The sequence below is a fragment of the Mastigoproctus giganteus genome, chromosome 4 (genome assembly GCF_048544385.1).
Source record: "Mastigoproctus giganteus isolate SK-2022 chromosome 4, ASM4854438v1, whole genome shotgun sequence".
In the NCBI taxonomy this organism is placed as follows: domain Eukaryota; kingdom Metazoa; phylum Arthropoda; class Arachnida; order Uropygi; family Thelyphonidae; genus Mastigoproctus; species Mastigoproctus giganteus.
In genome coordinates, this window is record NC_143578.1 from 82,951,088 (window position 1) to 82,973,054 (window position 21,967).

A 21,967-nucleotide genomic window follows, 5' to 3' on the forward strand; every position below is an offset into this window, starting at 1 on the left:
AATATTATTAAAAACAGAAAACAACAATGGACCCATCAATAAAACCTGTGTAACTCCACTAATAACATAAGTGCACAAAGATCAGTGCCAACTGATAACTGCTCTGTCTTCTCCCATTCACAACCATCCCTTTATCCATAGCATTTATGTGCAACAGTATCAAATCTTGTCTAAAATCCAAGTATACAATGTCAGAATTATTTGCATCTAATTCCTTTGTTACTGTATCAAACTATCCAATCGGATTGGTCACACAAGATCAGTTTAACAAATCTATACTGCAACTGCAGTATAACTGAATTTCTGTACAGATAGTCCTGCAATTACTTCTTTAACCAGAGAATCCATTATTTTCCCTGAAACAGAAGTCATGCTAACAGATCTATAATTACTTATTTGCCCTTTAATCCCACCTTCGTGAATTGGGGATACATTTCCACATCACCAGTTCAAAGGGATTTCCCTGAAAGACGTTCTCATAATTATGGCGAAAGGTTTTCTTACATCTTTTGCTACATCCCTCAATATAATTGGAGATTCCATCTATGCTCACTGTCTCTTTTTACTTTTATATATATATTTTTTTTATCTTCAACAGTTTCTCTTCTATTTTCTTCTTGGTTATCACAAAATCATTTAGCTTCTTCTTGTTAGAACTAGATACACTTTACATCTCCATCCCTGAAAAATGCCTCCTGTGTGATATACGTGCAAAATACCCATTCAGTCTGTCAGCAACCTGAACATGAGCATCAACAGTTAAACCATTTGCATCTAGTGGACCAATGTAATTATCCTCTTCCTTGTAGTGAGATACAAGTTGTAGCTTATGTAGCATAAGCCAAAAAAAAAAAAAAAAAAAAAACAATTTCACACATCCATTCCCTCTAAAAGTTTGTTCAGTTCCTCCTTGATTTTATTCAAACTATCAACTTCCACAATGACAGATGGATGTTTTTTCCAGCAATCAACAAGACATTCTGATTTATTGGCCCATATTGTATATCCATACAGTTACTCGTTTACTACCAACAATATGGGTACAAGGTTATTACAGTGTTGGCCACCATTTCTGCATCTCCGGTAAACACTAAGTTTTTATATATATTTAGTTGTTTTATTGACTTAATTGTTATACTAAATTATTTTCTATAAGTAGCTTCATACTCCTAGTCAAGCTCCTTGATTCATTTGAATTTAGGTAGCTAATACTTACTGTCTGTAGATCTTACCGTTCGTAACTTGCCACCATTGTTATGCGATACGGAATAGCGTAACATAAATCCCTAAACTTCATAGCATAAGGTTTAATGTAAAACTAAATACAGTTGGTCGTTGACTTACGACCAACTTCTATTCTGACTGACAGGTCGTAAGTCGATCCAGTTGTATGTCGGCCATATATTTATTAACAGTATTTTTTAACCTTTCTAATCTTTTTATCATCTTTATAATTTATTTTTATAATCTTTTAAATTTTTATCATCTTTTATTTTTCATTTTAAATACAGTAATGTTTTTATCTTTTACTTAGCAATACTGTACATACCTTTGTTTCTACGCCTAGGCTATCTCTCTCTATGAGGTTAAATTCAAACGTTCTCTACATTTTAATTGGTTTATTATTCATACTGTTTATAAAAATACAAAACTACAATCTATAATTATATTGTACATAATATGAAAAACTGTAAACACAAAAATACAATCTAAAATTAATGTAAAAATTAATACAAATGAAATTTACAAAATCAATTTTTAATCTTTGCTTGTGCTGGATTGTGGATCGTCAGGGTCATGTTCTTGGGTTGAGGTAGGAGATGTTTTCTTGATGAGGAACATGCTGAGCTTTATTTGAACAGTTTCTTTCTTTTTTTCTTCGTATATCTCATGATAGCAATGCACAGCGTCTTGAATGATAAGTTCAACCTTTGTAAATTGTTCGACATTAGGGTCCATTGCTTCGAAACTGGCGAGAGCTTTATTCAGTTGTGAAAAAGAATCTGATAAACCCTTTGCAATGAATTTCTTTTCTGGCTCCTCTTCTTCTTTCTCTTCTTCCTCTCTCGCTTTTTCTTGTGACACTCTCTGTGCTTCCAATTCAATCAACCTGATATACCTTCATCAATGATATTGATGAAGGTATATCAGGCTTAATGTCGAAGTTTGCAGATGACACGAAGGTTGGCAGGGTTGTTAATGACAGTAATGGCAGTGTGCTACTGCAACAGGATCTAGATAATTTGGGCAGATGGGCTAAGAAGTGGCAACTGAAGTTTAACCTTGACAAATGCAAAGTACTGCATATGGGTAGAAGTAACCCCAGAGAAACGTACCAACTGTGTGGTACTACACTTAAGGTGGTAGAAAATGAAGAAGACCTGGGAGTAATTGTGCAGTCAGATATGAAGTTTTCTGAGCAATGTAGACAGGCTGCTAGGGCAGGTCATGGGGTTTTGTCAATGATATATAGGAATTTTGCTAGCAGGGAAAAGGAGGTGATTGTCCCTCTGTATAAGGCAATGGTCAGGCCACGCCTTGAGTACTGCATACAGGTCTGGAGGCCTCATTTTAGGAAGGATGTAGATTTGCTTGAGCGTGTACAGAGAAGAGCAACACGATTGGTGAGGGGAATGAAGGAATCCTCTTACCAAGAGAGGCTTAAGTTCTGCAAATTGCAGTGGCTGGAGACTAGGCACCTGCGCGGTGATCTGATTGAGGTCTATAAGGCCTTGAATGGGTTGAGCATGCTGAATTCTGATGGGATCCTCCCACTTGTTCAGAATACGAACCTACGGGGACATAAGTTCAAATTAAGAAAGGATAGATGTAGAATAGATGTGCGGAAATTTGCCTTTAGCCAGCGGGTGGTTAATTGCTGGAACAAACTTCCATCTGTCGTTGTGGAAGTTGATAGGTTAAATAAATTTAAGGAGGAACTGGACAGGCAATTGGAGGGTATGGTGTGATTTTTTTTTTTTTTTTTTTTTTTTGGCTGATGCTGCATAAGCTCCTACACTTGCTTTCTTGCATCAGGTGCCACTACTACTACTACTAACTCTTCATCCGAAAGTTCTTTTGTCTCACAATCTAGCAACTCCTCTATATCTTCTATTTCACATTCTAATTTAAGATTTTTTGCAAGTTTAACTATTTTTTCTGTAATCACTTCCAGCTCCTCTCCTTTTTGAGATCCTTCAAATGTAGTATTCACATAACATTTTAGACACTTTTTCCAAATTCCCAACATACAATTCTTTGTTACACATTCCCATGCAGTCGAAATATTCTTGATACACTGAAGAATGTTGTACTGCTTCCAAAAGTCTTGCAAAGATAAATCAGCATCAGAATCTATCGCTTCGATGGCTTGTGCGAATGTCATTCTGATATTGCAAGCCTTGAATGCTGAAACAGCATCCTGATCCATGGGTTGAATAAGAGCGGTTGTGTTATGTGGCATAAAAACCACTCTATCATCATGATGAAGGTCGTCCAGATGAGGGGGGGGTGGCCAGGGGCATTGTCCATAACCAATAAAATCTTGAAAGGGATACCTCTCTCTGCACAATATTCACGAGCCTGGGGGAATGAAGCAGTTCATGAACCAGTCTTCGAACAGTGCTTGAGTCATCCAAGCTTTAGGGTTTGAACGGTAGTAAATGGGCAATGTGTGCTTGTTGTGTGTTTAAATGCACGAGTGTTTTCTGAATGATAAATGAGAAAAGGCTTCAGCTTAAAACCCGTGGCATTCCCACCAAGCAACAAAGTTAATCGATCCTTAAAAGCTTTGAATCCCGGCATCCTTTTTGCTTCTTGGTGTATGTATGTATGATTAGGCATGCGAGCCAGTTTCATCTACATTGAATATTTGTTCCTGTAGATAACCTTCTTCTTTGATTAAAGAGTCGAAACTATCAACAAACTTTTTGGCTCCATCTTCATCTGCACTTCCTGCTTCTTCTGTGACATGTACATTATGCAAAGCAAATCTTTTTTTAAAACGCTTAAACCACCCAGTACTAGCCTGAAAATCTTCTGCGTAATCGTCTCCGGCACGTGATTTTAAACTCTGAAACAAATTTCTAGCCTTCGCTTGCACTGTGTGAAGGCTCATGGGTGTATTTTTTTGTATTAAATCTTCCATCCACATAAACAACAATTTCTCCATTTCATGGATGGGTCCCTGTCGTTGTTTGGTTAAAATTGTAGACTTAGGTGCAGAACCTGTCACAGCTTCCCAAATTCTTTCTTTGTCCTTAAGTATCGTCAATACCGTGGAATGTGATAACTTCAAGTCACGTGCTGTCATATTCACTTTCTTTCTGCCTTCATACTGCTGGATAACTTTCATTTTACACTCTAAATCAATAGTTTTCCTTGACTTCTTAGGTGGCATATATGTAGATGAAGGCATTTTCCTTTTACTAAACATTTTATGGGTATTTCAGTAGAATTTTAATTAATACACCACACGCAACAGATGCGTGAAAGCGACTGAGTGTATGTGAGAGAGAGCAACAGAGTGTATGTGCCTGGTGGTGTCTTCAGGCCTTCCATCATCGATGTGCCTCCTCACCTGAGTTATGGGTGTCCTCAATAGTGACTTCCTGATTTATTATTAATTTATTCGCCGACCGGGCTAGCCGGGTGGGTAAAGTGCCTGCCTGGCAACCCAAAGGTCGCGGGTTTGATTCCCGCCTCAGGCTTGGATCAAAGTACTGCAAAAACCTTGGGAGGTGCATTATGGCCACAGAAGCCTATGCGCCAACAACTACCAAAAAAAAAAAAAAAATCATTTATTTATTTATTTTTTGTGGTCGTAAGTCGCATAGGTTGTAAGTTGATGACCAAGTGTAGTGAAATACGTAGTACTGTATTAGAAATCTGTTAGATTAGTATAGTATTATCAATTAATCAGTAAAATTTATTAATCTTATTAAATTTCATTGTTAATTAAATTATACATTATATTTAAATGGAATCATGACCCAGACTAGAGCAGCAAAGCAATGAGCACAAAGGAGCAGTAGTACTGTGGTTCACAGGAGAACTGAAGGGGATGATTCTCCAGCGCATCACAGTCTAAAAAAAAGTGTGAAATGTGAAATATTTGCAGACCTATCTAGAACAGGACATGATCTAGCCAAGGAGGATGTCTTTGTTGTGCTAGGTGCAGAAACCAGGGCCACCGTGTGCAGGTTGTGCCCTTAAGTATCGTCAACACGGTGGCAGGGGCACAACAGGCGCCCACAAAGGCGCCTGATCTGGAAGGGCGCCATTTCAAGACGATAAATAATAGCAAATTTTTATATAATGCTCTTATTCATGAAGTAAAACTTTACTACATAGATTGCATGACTTAAAATAAACAGTAAGGCGATAAAAAATGAACAGTAAACTCAACAACCGATTAACCGCTTTGCTTTGACGTACCGCTTCATGAGTGGTGCGTCAAAGCAGGTTTCAACATGTTCAGTGTGTCGATATCAGTGATGCACTGAACTGAGAATGCGGAGTGTGATCCATGCATTCCGCATTCTCAGAAATGACTTTTGTTTTGACTATTTTCAGTAATGCAAATAATGCCACGTGCCACGCCACCCCAATGTGTTTAATGCCGAACTGAAATTTTGAATGTAGTCGTGTTGATATAGCCGTGTTGAGTGAGCAACACTTTCGTAGACTGGGGCAGCTGGCGCCAGACCCGTAACATTGTTGAATGTCTTAGCACTCGAAAATGATGTTTGGGTTATACCGAAGAATGAGATAAAGACAATAAAGCTGGCATTGTATGATTTTTAGTTCGGGGATAGATTTAAACATGTGTTAAAGTATAAGACAGGCATTCAATAGTTAACCCTATGACTGTTCACTTGTATTTCTTTGGTTCTTCACAATTATACCTATTCTTAAATATAAATAAATAAAATAAGTCGTATTGAGTTGAAACAAAGTGCAAGTTACTTCCCGGAATTTATAGAATAAACACTGTATGTATAATTCTATATTTTGTAAAAAAATATATTTTTTGTTGCAAAATTTATAACATTGTTGCAAAAATGATGTATTTTGTAAAAATAGGAAATATTTTGTTGAAAAAAAAAAAATTTTCTTAGATAATATGTAATTTAAACCCCAGATGTCGGAAAAAACGTCAAATAAGTTATCTGGAGCTCAAAACAGAAAAAAGATGATTACAACAAGGACAAATCGAACATAAATTAGCCGGATCACTGAACAAATTTCTGACTTCAGTACCACCAACAGTAACTGTTAAGAAACAAAGAACAGAAAGTTTTGACGAAGCAAGCACTTCGAGCACCTCTACTTCAGAGGAGAACACTGAAGAATGAACAGTACAACAAGATAAGTTTGAAGAAACTGATGTATCTAATGAAGAAGAAACTGGCCTCACCATAATGTCACCAGAAGATGCAGTTAAAGAAATCTTGGATTCCGATTCAGAGAAACCCGAAACTTCGAATTTCACTTTAAATTTTAATGTTAACGATCCAGGTAGCAGACTCTTGATTAAGCGGGAAGCAGATTAACCGGGCCACATTAAGACTCCAAATAAAAAATAAATAAAAAAAATAAACCAGAAATTATAAAATGCAAGTAATAACTAGAATAGGTATAAACAGATATTTTGCAAGTCATAAATAAACTGCATTATAAGTAGTCATTGGGAGATTAGTGTACCTATTATCTTGAAACCCTGCTGTTTTCACACCTACCGCTCAAAACAAACAAACAAAAAAAAAAAAAAAAGAGACCAAATGTTTAGTTTTATTTAATGTATCGCGTCGATTGTTGTGTTCCATTGCACCGCAAAAGAACTAATTTTGTTTCGTTATTTTTGCCAGGGATCTCGGAAATTTTTTTTTTTTTGTTTAGAAATCACGAAAATGAAGGGCAAATGCAAGAGTTGTGCTTTCAAATTAAACAAAAACTTGAAATTATTCAAAAGTTTGAAAATGGTGCATCCATTAGATCTCTAAAGAACCATTATAATGTTGGTGAGCAAACCATACGCGACATCATAAAAATAAAGGGAAGCATCGTATTGGACACGCGAGTGGTATGGGTTAAGTTTTTTGTTTTTTTTTCTGTGGTTGACGTGGTTAACCACTAAGGTAACTGAATCAGCGGATATGGGGACATAACTGTACTTGGATTTCAGGAAAGTTTTTGATACGGTTGTGCATGGAACACTACTGTACAAATTGGAACAGTATGGTATTAAGGGCAAGTTGCTACAATGGATAAAAGGGTGGTTGAGTGGGAGATGACAGATAGTGGTAATCAATGGGCGCTGCTCTTCGTGGACTAATGTTATTAGTGGAGTCCCCCAGGGTTCGGTGTTGAGCATACTGCTGTTTTGTATATTTATCAATGATATTGATGAAGGTATATCAGGCTTAATGTCCAAGTATGCAGATGATACAAAGGTTGGCAGGGTTGATAATGGCAGTGTGCTGCTACTGGAACAAAATCTAGAAAAGTTGGGCAGATGTGCTGAGAAGTGGTAACTGAAGTTTAACATTGACAAATTCATAGTACTGCATATGGGTCAGAGGCGGATTTAACGGCGGGCGCACGCCTTGGGCCCGACTTCTGAAGGGCCCACGCAAAACCCCAACAAATTAGTTGAACATATTAGTTCAATTATAATATGTTCAACTATTAGTTCAAAACTTTGTGATTATTATTATGCTATTATTAATTATATTATACATATATTATATTCAAATTTTATTGGAAATAAAACGTTAATAGTACATAATATTTTTTATTTATTTAAAAAAATGATTAACATGTATTTTTATTTTCCCTGTCTTTCTCTTTTTTTTTAAGGGGGCCTAATATTTTCTTCTGCGCCCGGGTCCTCAACCGACCTTAATGCACTCCTGATATGGGTAGAAGTAACCCCAGAGAAACATACCAATTGTGTGGTACTACACTTAGGGTAGTATAAAATGAAAAAGATCTGGGAGTAATTATGCAGTCAGATAAGACATTTTCTGAGTAGTGCAGGCAGACTGCCAGAGCAGGTCATGGGGTATTGTCAACGATATATAGGAATTTTGCTAGTAGGGAAAAAGAGGTGATTATCCCTTTGCATAAGGCAATGGTCAGGCAATGCCACACCTTCAGTACTGTGTACAGGTCTGGAGGTCTCATTTTAGGAAGGATGTAGAGTTGCTTGAGTGAGTACTGAGAAGGGCAGTGAAGGTGTCCTCTTACCAAGAAAGGCTTAAGTTCTGCAAGTTGCAATGTCTGGAGATTAGGCACCTGCGAGGTGTATAAGGCCTTGAATGAGTTGAGCACACTGAATTCTGATGGGATTCTTCCTCTTGCTCAAATTACGAATCTGAGGGTTCATAAATTCAAATTGAGGAAAGGCAGTTGTACAATAGATGTGCAGAAATTTACCTTTAGCGAGTGGGGATAGTTGATTGCTGGAACAAACTGCCATTCTGTCATTGTGAAAGTTGATAGCTGAAATAAATTCAAGAAGGAAGTGGACAAAATTTTAGAGGGAATGGATGTTGAAATTGTTTTTTTTTTTTTTTTTTTTTTTCCCTGATGCTACATAGCTCATATGCTTGCTTTCTTGTGTCATATGCCTCTTCTACTACAACTATTACACATATTATTTTTACAAAACATATATCCTATATCTCTGACAATTCGTATCACTGATAACAGCTACCTCCTGTGGGACAAGCACACTTTGCCATGGAGGATCTCACTGTGCCTTGTGTTGCCTGAATGTGGGCTCTAGGGTTGTGCTGGGTGGCAATGTGTTTGAATGGTATCTTTTTTAAATTTTCCAACACCAGTCACTCTATTCTTCAAGCCCTCATAGAAGCCCATTGAACACTCGGTGCTTTAAGACATACAGTCTTACAAATTATTGCTTTTAGTGAAAATATGTTTCTCAGACCTGTCAGAAGCATGGGCAGGTCTGAGAAACGATGATTGGAATTAGATTTTGGAAATAAACAATTGAAAAAAGACAGAGCAGAGACCTTTGAGTTCTTAAAAGTGGGAAGTAAAGGGCTATGAGTAGAAAGAATAGATAATTTTAAAAGGCATTTAAGGAGGTTAGGCAGCTGAACATCTTAATCAGTAGCATACACTGCTACTTTACGGCACTGACACTTAAGGTGTTTTAAGCAGTGTTGGAATTACCTCAGGGCTCACATCTGGTGAGTATGGGCTTGGCACACCCAGGGTCCTGAGCTGGATATCATCATTCTTCCCTTTCATGGTGATTGCCTTCTACTTCTGACTCTTGTTCTCTCTCTCTCAGGGTAATTCAGAATTTTTTTTTTTTTTTTTTTGGCTGGTGCAGCATAAGCCTCAGGCTTCCTTATACCATATGGTTAATGATAATAATGTAGCGGCCTCAAAGACATTGTCAGTGGGGAACCCTGTTTGAAAACAGGTGGAAGAGTTTCACTGAGTGGTGAACAAAGATTTAAAATACATTGCCTGCTGGTGTATGGGAATAGGAGTTTGGAGGAATAACTGCCTCCATAGCTTCTAAAATAACAAATTGGTGTGTCCACAATGCCTGAACTACTTCTGATCACAGGGCCACCACCTTTAACCTTGTTCATTAACTGGTGCCTCCCTCTCCTTATTATGTCATTACAAGGTACAATATCAAAAAAAAAACTAATGGGGAATACCTTCCAGGAAACACTAAGAGAATCACTGCAGAGAATTCTGCCTTAAGTCATCCTGATAAAAATAATTCAGGTAATGCTAAATGCACATGTTGCATATATGTAGAAAAATGCAGTCCCCTGGTGGTCCCCCCCCCAGCTGGAAACCCTCTGGCGAAGGATCCACCAGGCAAGGAAAAACTTTCAGTAAGCAAGAACCATCTGACCTGAAAATGAGATTAATGCTCTAAGGCAGGGGTTAGCAACTTTTTTTGAGTGAAGAGCCTCAGCTCAAGCTGGGAGAGGGGGGGGGCAAGTTTTTTAAGAAATGGAATTGAGTGGGAAGGTGTATTATTTATTAATACTGAAAAACGTAACAAACATCCAATCAGGTGCAAATTAATGTGACTTTTGCTGCTGAACTTGAGTGAGTCTCTCAATATCACACGAGTATGCCGTAATTTTCATCTTTAAACACCTGAGAGACTTGCATTGTTCAGACGGTTTCTTGATTTATTTTTAATGTAGTTCATAGTCAAAAATATTTGCCCACAGAAATACATCGAACAAAAAACTAAGAAGTCCAAATGCAAATATTTTCAAATTTATATACTTGTCCAGTAAGGTGCTCCAAGCATCGAACACAATTTGGTCTTGCTCTTTCAATGCATCTATCGCCGTCCATTTGTGTAAAATTGCAAGGGCAGCCTTTTGCCTCTCCAAATCCTCGCTATCAGTTTTAAGGCATTTAGTCTTGCACTCCACATGTCCTTGATTTTTAAATCCTCAACTCCATTTCAAATTGTGCTTCATGTGGGCTAAATGTAAAAAGGGCCACAATTACATGCTCAAAGATAGTAATAGTGTGTATGTGCCAATTACACAGGTTTCCAACCCTTGCCCTAAGGGAAACCTACAACACACTCAGAAACAAATACACAACTCTTATAAGGTGCAGGAAAAGAGTCCTGGCAACCACGGGCTCACACTTGGTGAGTATGGGCTTGGCACACCCAGGGTCCTGAGCTGGATATCATCATTCTTCTCTTTCTTGGTGATTCTCTCCTACTTTTGACTCTCTCTCAGGATAACTCGGGGAATTTTTTTTTGGCTGGTGCAGCATACGCCTCAGGCTTCCTTGTACCATATAGCTAATAATAATAACAGCTGATTGGGACAACTGGTAATGCCGACCCTTGGGAAGTCACATACCACATTGTTACTAACCAGCTTCTGCCAGGCGAGGTAGTAACCACAACTACAGCTAGTACCCTACCCCTACTTGGGAGGATACTGTGAATAACATCTTAGACACTCTATTATGCAATGACGACACAGCTCTGACTCCAGCCTAGCAGGAAATATGTAATAATAACCTAGCCTATCACTCTACTGAAATTTTACCCCCTCCCCTTCTCCCAGGATGAACAGAGGCTGCTCTAGACCACACAAAAATTAACAAATGCCCTAGACTAGACTTATTGCAGGTGGAGACTGTTAAATTTTCTTCAGCCTTCCTAGACCCACTACTTCATTTCTATAATCTTGCCTTGCCCATGGGGTATTCTCCACCCTATGGAAACAGGAACTTTTGAGGCTAATCTTAAAAAATCCAGAGAAGTTGATAAGATCTGGACTCGGTAAGTGGTACCAAGTCCAGATCTTACCAGCCAATAGTTCTGCTATCCGTGCTGGGTAAGCTCCATTGGAGACTGGTATTATGCCGGCTAATTGACCACCAGCATCTTTGCAGTCTAACAAACAATTTGGCTTCAAGCTAGGCCACTCAACTGGAGATGCAATGCAACAGCTAATAAGTGCAGCAAATAACACAGTAGAAATACATACTAGCCATCTCTGCAGATTTTGCTGGTGCCTTTGACACCCTGTAGTAGTCTAGTATTCCCAGAAGGCTATACCAGGGTATGTGCCAATTACTCTGTACAGTACTATCTGTATCTGTCTTGATAATAGAAATGTAATAGTTTGTACCAGATACTAAGAAACATGTGGACAGTGAAAATAGGTTGTCTGTGCTGAGCCCATTCTTTTGGACCACAGTGCTTGATGAGCTCCTCAACAAGGACCTGATCCCTGTGGATGCCTTTGCAGGTGATCTTGTTATCATTGTGAGGGTGAACACCCATCTAAGGCAGACCTTACTCTTCAAACACTGCAACTGTGGACTCTACTCCATAAATTAAAAATTTCTCCAGAAAAAAAAAAAAAACTAAACCAATTCTATAAAACACTAAACCAATCCAACAAAAACTAAACTGATTATGACAGGTGATCTTTTTATATCACCTGTCATAAGAACCTTGAAAGACACCTCTATCAAGGTCCACGAATTAAAATAACTTGATATCATTTTTGATAGCAAGCTCTCTTTCTATCCCCATATTGACAACCTAGTTAAGAAAATTAGGAATTATTCAGCCATGATCTCCAGATCTGACTAAGACTTAAAAAGAAAACACTTACTGATCTGTAAATCTGTTTTCATTCCATTCATCTCTTATAAGGCTGGAATCTGGTATAAGAGAATCACAACAGATAGAATTAAAAGAAAATTAGTAATTAATAACCAGAGTTTTCTTAATAAAAATTAAGAAACCTCTGGTTATAGCCAGAAATCCTACTGGCTATAACCAGAGCTTGCAGTATGGTGAGTATCCCTGCCCTGCAAGTTTTGGCAGGTACTCTCTCCTTGTATTTGGAAATACTACGCCGAGGTCTTTATTATAAACTTAGAAAAGCTATGCTCACTGAACATCTGGGTATCATCCTAGACTTGGCAGTTTACCCAAATAGAAAAAGAATTGTCATTGAGCTTACATGACAGTGGCAAACAAACTAGAAACAGACCACAAAGAGAGAGGTGACAGGACAGTTCAGACCCAGTGCAGCAATAGTTGCCCCCAAATCACCTTCCTGGTTTGCCCCTGGACTGTACATGACATTACAATTAACAGAACACGGGTACTTTAGGGCCAGCCAAGTTTCCTACCCTTGGCTTATCTGATGACCCACACTGCGCTTGTGGTGCACCTGAAGATTGGAAACACTTGCTATACGTGTCAGATTTATGACAACCCCCGAGGCCAATTTATCTCAAGGATTGGCCCACTCCCTGCAGATCAAGAACACCTCTTTTATCACTGAAGATGAATACTAAAAAGCTCTCACACAGTATGCCCAAACTATATTTGAAACAAGAAGGCAGAACCTTAGACAAAATACAAATGCCTCTTGAACTAGTAAACTGCATATGGTAATATATAACTCAGCCCCAAAACCTTCAGGCTGATCTGCCTCCAGGCTTGACCTTACCAATTAGATAGTAATGCTATACAAGTCCAACCTGCTTATCCAACATTAGCCTGAAAAAAAAAAAAAAAAAAAAAAAAAGGTTGTGCATGCCATTCAAAGTGCTGTGACAAATGAAAATAAACATTGTTGACTGAATGAGAATGTCCAATTGACTTTTTTAATGTTTTAATTAATTGTGCACCCTAAATATATGTTCATTTAAAATAAAAAAGCTTTCCTTGCAGGCTAAGGTGTGTAACTGTAGAATGAATGAATGAATTGGTCATGTGTGTAAACTGTGATAATCAAGTTAATGTTGTGGCTTATATATTTAAAAAAAAAATGTTGCATCATGCTTTATATGTTATTATTCAGGTGCTGTTTGGTCTGAGGTTCAAGAGGGAGTAAGAGACAGGCAAATGATGAGTGAGTACAACTGTGTCAGTGCTATGGTTACTTGTGCACCGCGTAGCACACGCTTCTTGATTAGATTGGGATTCGTGCCTACCAAATACGGAGGATGTGGAAAGGTCAGGGAATAACGTTCGCATATCCCCCCAGAGCAATACGGCCTTAGCTGCTAATGCTCCTAAAAACCAAACAACAAACAAACTTGTGCACCTGAATATACATTTAAAAAATTAAAATAAAAAACAAATTGTGCTTTGTATACATGTATGAATGATAGCTGTGTGCTAGACTGGTATGGATTTATTGTGTTTTCATGGCAACCTATCTTGAAAGCTCTCCACTGCCCTGCTGATGCCATGCTGTTTCCTTCTCTTAGGCAGCAAGATGTGGGATGCTGACACTGGTTTCAGCTGGCTCGACCAATGTGGGATGTCTCATTTTGACCGAGCAACCAAGATGGTGATCTGAACCCCCACTTAAGGCACTTTGGCCCTAAGACAGGCCTGTCCAACCCAAATCGTTCTGCGGGCCACCTTGACAAAACTACAATTTTCCGCGGGTCACACGTAAAATAAAACAATCTTTTAAAATTAAAAATCCAGTGCTATAAAAGTTTATTTTATTCATTCATTTTTATTATATGTCTACATCAATGAGATATTTGCTTTTCTTTGCGATCACTCATAATTTTTTAAAATCTACTTTAATATTGATAGTTGCACATCTTAATTGATTTTCCAAATTTTCATCTGTTGTTGAAGCTCGAGATTTACTTTTAATAAATTTTATTTTTGAAAAGAAAGTTTCGCAGATGTACGTGGATCCGAAGGTGCTCACAATTTTTTGTGCAAAAAATCTTAATTTGGGATACTTTTCTGCTGTCACATATGTGCTGTAAAACTTGATTTTTGATGTCGTGGCACGAAAGTGTTTTAATTCATTGTTGCACTGTAAATCAATTTATTCCATCTGAAGAGTTTCCAGTTCGAAGAAGGGAAGGAGTGGTGGGGATTCGGGGAAATACAGCTGGTGTAGTATTATATTTCTCGTTATTTATCGTGCCTGGTGCAGCTAGTGAACGATTTCTCACTGATGTAGTCAATAGCATAAAAATCATCTGGCGGGTGGGGCCACAAAAAATAATGTGGCAGGGTGCATGTGGCCCGCAGGTTGTCCAGGCCTGCCCAAAGACTAACCTCCTACTTTCCCCACGGCCATGCCCACATCCCTAACTTTCTCCTGGTGGGCTCTATCACCCTAAACTCTCTCTCTCTCTCTCTCTCTGCTCTTAACAGCCCCCTTCCCATTGAGGGTGGATTGCCTTTACAGGAGTGCCTTTCTGTCCCTTTATCTTCTAATTCCTGCGGAAGTCTTTTCACCATCCACCTTTTTCACCTTCACCTGTTATCCATGACTTAAGTTCTCTTCCAAGAAAAATAGTTACATCAGAGTTGGGGAAACCCCTGGAGCCACAAGATATTGAACACTGTACCCTTTCTGTACACATTGTACTCCCCATATTAAAATTCTTCATCCCCTATGTCTGAATGACACAATGTCTCTGATATCCCCACAATGTCTGCATTTGATGATTTGATTAGTACTTAAAATTTGTCAAATTTATTTACTATGCTCCCAGCATCAGTATATATACAAGTATACCTGCAACTACTTTTACTCTTAGTAATCCTAATACAGCCCACGTATTTGCTTGTTTCACGAGGACCCCAGCAATCTTGAAATCCCTAACATGCTTTCCAGGCTGCTGCTTGTTTCAAAAGAACCAGTGTAAGAATTACTTTCACCTCTCATAGGCTAATGTATTAGTCTATGTATTCTCCCAAGCTAGCAGTTTTCCGACCCACCTAACACTATCTCGATAGCATCAGCAAATATTCTTGCATGCCTTCTATTTAATGAATCCCAACCCTGTAAAAACAGTCTCTCCTACAATGACTACTTTGTTCTGTGAATTATACATTTTCAACTTTAAGTTTTAATGAAAATAAATACAAAAACAAACAGCTAGACAATTATATGATAATTGATAACATTATTTATACATAAAGGATACATACATTTAATAGTTAATATTAATTTTCTTTTATGCAGTCTTTTAGCCCTGAGGCAGGTGTGTGAGATTGATAAGACCTAAGACTATTTTCACCTATTTGTGCATGTCATAAGTGCAAATAGTAAAAAATCTATGAATCAGGTTTTATGCCTAATTATATGCACATGTTGAATGGCATTTGTTAGGTGCAATTATTGACAGCAAGCTGGCTTTATTAAAGCATGCTTTCCTCAAATTTTTTGTGGATCCACACATAACAATATTCTTTCCATGCTCTAACTTTTTTCAGTTTTTAAATACTGAACACAAATTTCAGACATTATCCCTAACCTTCTGAAGCATCTCTATGGATCCTCAGGGTCCATGGGCTACAATCTGAGAAACACTGTTCTCAGGGCTGGATTTACATATAAGCTAAACAAGCTACAGCTTAAGGCCTCGCTCCATCTTAAAAAATCCTTTTTTAATATTGTCACAGGTGAACTGTAAGAGAGAAGGGCCTCATATATGTTATAGCTTAGGGCCATTGAAAATCTGGCCTTAAATCTTCTATAGCACTTACTAATACACTGTGGAGATAAACCCTTCCTGCTTCTTATCATGCTGATGACATCATCTCCCCACAGGTAGCACTGCTGCAGGTTGTGATCCCAGGGTCCTTAGCTGAATATCATCATTCTTCTCTTTCTTGGTGATTCCCTTCTACTTCTCACTCACTCTCTCACTGGGTAATTCTGAAATTTTTTTTGGCTGGTGTAGCATAAGCCTAAAGCTTCCTTGCACCATATAGCTAATAATAATAATATGGCTGCCTCCATAAATCTTGCTTAGAACCAAAGTACTGTTACTGAATTCTTGTTGTGTAGAAAGAAGGCTACTGGAGATATCTATAATCAACTACACAAATGCTGTCAACTGCTCTATAGTTGGTTGCTGGTTCAAGTGCAGAAGACAGACACACCAATCTATATAAGTGCTCAGTTAGTTCAACAAGACCTAGATAAATTAGACAGATGGAGTAAAACGTGACAATTTAGGTTTAATACTAATAAATGTAAGGTACAGCAGTTGAGTAGCAATAATCTAAGAATAACAATTGAGTGGTTTAACACTCAAGGAAATAGAGACAGGCTGTTAAAACAGCTCATGAGGTTCTGTCATTGACACCATGAAATCTTGTCAGCAGGGACAAGGAGGTGGTTTCCCAGTGTATAAAGCAATGGTTAGGCTGAACCTTGAATACACTACACTGCCTACAGTGTTTCAAGTATTAGCTGGTGGCACAAAAAGGCTACTTTTACCAAGAAAGACTGAGTTCTGTAAACATCTGAGAACTAGTCATCTCACATCTCTCATTGTTTTCATATGTGCAGTTTAAGCCCTTAACCCTCTCTCAAGCACCTCAATTCTATTCAGAGGAGGGTATCAGGTTAATTAATGATTCTTGATCATCTCTTACAAACTCTCACTCTCTCTCTCTCTCTTTCGTTCAGTTTGGTTGTTTGGTTTTTTATGGTGCAAAAATGACTACGGTTATAATGTGCCATGTCACCTCTCTCTCTACTAACCTGTACTGTATCATAGATATGGACAATAGAAGTAGAAAATGCATATAGCAGAAATAAAAACAGTCCAAAAATGTTCCTCGACTCCAAATTCATAGAACAAATTTTTCTCTTCCTCATTTACCTTCCACTTCTTTGGAATGATCGTCCTTCATACATATTTACCAAAAATGACAATCTACAGAAATTTAGATTTAACACTAATACCTTTCAGGATTGGTATTTAAAAAAAAAAAAAATCTGTGAAGTAACCTGATTGAAATATTTAATGCATCCTTACAACTTCTCTAGAACACAGAAAAGGAATTATTTAAATCAGAAAAGGTTGATTGTAGAACAGATGTGCCAAAATTTGATTTCAGCTGGAGTAACTGATAGCTGAAATATACTTCTACCCTGTGAAATAGGTAGTTTGAATAAATTTAAAAAAGTCTGGGAATTTTGAGAGGGGATGGGCAAACCAATTGGGTGAATTTTTTCTTGTTTAATTTTCCTTTTGATTTATATTAGAGCAGTTTATCTACTTGTATTGCTTGTTTTATTTTAGTTACTATAAAGTGACAAAAATATGATTTTTTTAAATGTTTGTAAAAATTTACCAATTATATTTGTGAGCCTCACAATATATTTTTAAGATAGTTATAACATTAATGACCAAGAAAAAATATAGATATGGCAATATCCACACCTGGCAGCATTATAAGCTTCTGAAGGGTGAGGGGAACGAAAGGGTTCTCTTACCAAGAAAGGCTAAGTTCTGTAAATTGCAGCAGCTGGAGACTAGGCACCTGCAAAGTTATCTGATTGAGGTGTATAAGGCCTTGAAACAGTTGAGCACACTTAATTCTGATGGGATTCTTCCACTTGCTTAGACTATGAACCTAAGGGGGTATAAATTAAAATTGAGGAAAGACAGATGTGCAGAAATTTGCCTTTAGCCAGCGGGTGGTTAATTGCTGGAACAAACTTCCATCTGTCGTTGTGGAAGTTGATAGGTTAAATAATTTAAGGAGGAACTGGACAAACATTTAAGTTTGTCCAGTTTGTCCATTTAAATTTAAGGAGGACAAATTGTTGTGTAATTTTTTTTTTTTTTTTTTTTTTTTTTTGGTTGATGCTGCATAAGCTCATACTTGCTTTCTTGCATCACATGCCATTATTACTACTACTACTATCTTTAAAGTAGAAAAACAGCATACAAAGAGGACAATTATAAATCAGTTAATATTAAAGCTAGTAAAACAATAAATCTTTGGAATCATTTATAGATTTCGAATTGAAAAAAAGCCTACAAGAGTTCCATTCCAATTTAGAAAAAGCAGTGACCCCCAGTGTTTGTTGAACAATAACACAATTCCAAAATGTCATGCCTGTTTTTATAAGTCTAAAAGTTGATTTACGGAAGGATTAGATTTTTATAAAAATGACTAAATTCTTCCAAATTTTTACTTGTTGTACACCACAAACTAATGAGACTCGTAACAGAGAAGAAAAATGTATGGGATGCATATAAATTATCAAGCGATTCAGAAGCCTATGGCAGATATAAGCTAGTCTGTAATCAGGTCACAAAGAAGGTTAGGCAGGCGAAGGCAGATTACGAGAAATCCTTGGCAAAAGATGTTAAGAAAAACAGCAAGGATTTCTTTACTTATATACTCTAAAAGGAAGGGGATGAATCTGATTGGTCCACTTGACATCGATGGTTCGACTGTTGACGATCCTGCTCAGATAGCAAACAAACTGAGTATTTTTGCATCTACATTCACACATGAGGAATTATTAAGGTTTGAAAATGGCAGAAGGTTATCAAATTGTAGCAGGGTGCTTAATGATTTTGTAATAACTGAGAGCAAAGTGGAGGAGAAATTGTTGAAGTTAAACATAAGAAATGCACCTGGGGCTGATGGAATCTATCCAGTTATATTAAAGGAGGCGGCAAAGCAACTAAGCAAACCCTTAGCCATAATTATGAGAGCATCCTTGGACTCAGGGGAAGTTCCCACGGACTGGAGAAGTGCAAATGTATCCCCAATTCACAAAGGGGAATCGAACGGTGACACGAGTAATTACAGACCAGTTAGTTTAACTTCTGTTCCGGATAAAATAATGGAGTCACTGGTTAAAGATGCATTGCAGGATCATCTAGACAAGACTGCAGCAATAATTCAGACAGCATGGGTTTGTTAAGGAAAAGTCTTGTCTGACAAATTTCATAGGATATTATGATGTGGTTACATAGGAACTGGATGCAAAAAAACAATTTTGATATCATATATTTGGATTTCAGGAAAGCTTTTGACACTGTTGTGCATGGAAGACTATTGTACAAATTGGAGCAGAATGGTATTAAGGGTAAGTTGCTAAAATGGATAAAAGGATGATGGTTAACTGGGAGAAGACAGAGGGTGGTAATCAATGGGTGCTGCTCTTCGTGGACTAATGTTATTAGTGGAATCCCACAGGGTTTCGTGTTGGGTCCATTGTTGTTTTGTATATTTATCAATGATATTGATGAAGGTATATCAGGCTTAATGTCGAAGTTTGCAGATGATACAAAGTTTGGCAGGGTTGTTAATGACACTAATCACACATCACTAACAGTAATGGCAGTGTGCTACTTCAACAGGATCTAGATAATTTGGGCAGAAGGCTAAGAAGTGGCAACTGAAGTTTAACCTTGACAAATGCAAAGTACTGCATATGGGTAGAAGTAACCCCAGAGAAACGTACCAACTGTGTAGTACTATACTTAAGATGGTAGAAAATGAAAAAGACCTGGGAGTAATTGTGCAGTCAGATATGAAGTTTTCTGAGCAATGCAGACAGGCTGCCAGGGCAGGTCATGGGGTTTTGTCAATGATATATAGGAATTTTGCTAGCAAGGAGAAAGAGGTGATTGTCCCTCTGTATAAGGCAATGGTCAGGCCACGCCATGAGTACTGCGTACAGGTCTGGAGGCCTCATTTTAGGAAGGATGTAGATTTACTTGAGCGTGTACAGAGAAGGGCAACAAGATTGGTGAGGGGAATGAAGGGATATAGCAGATACAGGGTGCATAAGCTCATACACTTGCTTTCTTGCATCACATGCTGCTGCTACTACTACTACCAGTAATTCGGTACAAACTTCTTGTTCTTATTTTTGCTTTGTCACAATTTTGTTCTCAAAGATTAAAATGTAGTTCATATATGTTCCTGGGTTTATATATGAACAAAGTTCTTTTTTAATATATATATATATATATTTTTTTTTTTTTTTTTTTTGTTCATCCTAATTACCCTCGATCTTTATGAGACTCAAGTCACAAATTTTGAGTATTTGTTGGTGCAATAGTGGAAACTCAAAAGAGGGGATTAAATTTTTGAAATTCTGGTTACCTGGTTATCAACATGATAAGATGAATCACTATTTCAACAATCACATAATTTCTTCGTTTCTAAAGAAACTAATTTTAAAAGCCAAATTTTTCTCATCGATTATCTCACAATTACGACTTTTGAGTTAAGCCACTATTGCTGCCAGTGAGCGATATATATATATATACACAGTATATACATACATACATACCAACACGGCTGTATTCATTTCATATTTTTGAAATATTTTTTTGTTAGGAGCTGGAGCATATATGAAACAATGTGCTGCGTGTCTGTAATTTTCGAGATTCAATGCATCTTTCAGCGAAATTTGTTCGAACTTTTCATTCATCATTAACAGATCCATATCACCTGTAGGCTCATCATTGCATACGTCCCCCATCATCAAACTTCCACTTATAAACATCACGTTACGTTTATCATAGTTGCTATCATCTCTGTGGTTGCTACATCGAAACCTCAGATCCCTCTTGGGGACATTTAATTAAAGCAACATTTAAAATAAATAAAAAAAAAAAATGATATTAGGGAATGGAACCGTAAATTTTTTAAGCCTCCGGTTCTAGCAAAACATCCATTTCTGGTCCGGTTCTCACACCGCTTCAGGGTTACAGTGGTACCAAGTGTACCATTTTAATAATATTAATAGTGAACTAGGACGTCGAATTTGGTCTAGACAAATGCACGGTCCACGGATCGCATCAGGTAAAATAAGTCGACCTAAATTACCAAACTGCACAATGGTAAAGAGATCAAAGCCATTACATGCGGAGAAACCTACAAATACCTTGGAATCATATGGGCACAGCAGTTAAAAACAGAAGGAGAACAAGGCCCGCCTGAACGGAAAAAACCATCGGATAGTAGTAGTAGAGGCATGCGATGCAAGAAAGCAAGCGTATGAGTTTATGTAGCATCAGAAAAAAACAAACAATTACACACAACCATTCCCACTAAAAATTTGACCAGACCCTCGAATTTATTTAAGCTATCAACTTCCACAACGACAAATGGAAGTTTGATCCAGCAAGTAACCACTCGCTGGCTAAAGACAAATTACCACACATCTATTCTGCAACTCTCTTTCCTCAATTTGAATTTATGCCCCCTCAGGTTGTAATCTGAGCAAGCGGAAGAATCCCATCAGAATTCAGTGTGCTCAACCCATTCAAGACCTTATACACCTCAATCGGATCACGTGTCTGCAATTTTGCCCAGATAGGAGGGAGTACATGATGAGAGCCTTGTCAATCAGTTCAGCCCTGGAGGGAATGTGCAAGGCTCAAGGGGGAGAATTTTTTCCAGCATGGTCTCTGCTTGTTAACAGGGGAGATTGATTCTACAGGGATGGGATACACTTAAATAGAAAGGGTGCAAGAATATTTGCTGTTGCTATCGAGGCAGTTAGGTGGGTCGGAAAACTGCAATCTTGTGGGAAGGGGGGTTCACAGACTAAAAGGTTAAAAGTAGCCGCAGGCAGAGGTGAAGGTGATTCTTGCACAACTTCTATTAGAATAAGTAGCGACCTGGAGCGAGGGATGCTGG

The 21,967-nt window shown here is 37.8% G+C and overlaps 1 protein-coding gene across 1 annotated transcript in view; it reads right to left on the bottom strand.

The window, feature by feature from the left end:
- Window positions 1–20,930, bottom strand: part of LOC150086875 (U8 snoRNA-decapping enzyme-like) — a 38,795-nt gene extending 17,865 nt beyond the window's left edge. Inside the window, exon 1 of the mRNA XM_090371639.1 lies at window positions 20,613–20,930. Coding sequence (XP_090227765.1) covers window positions 20,613–20,828 — 216 coding nt within the window. The 5' untranslated portion in view covers window positions 20,829–20,930. The remainder of the gene's footprint in view (window positions 1–20,612) is intronic.
- Between the last annotated feature and the right edge of the window lie 1,037 nt (window positions 20,931–21,967).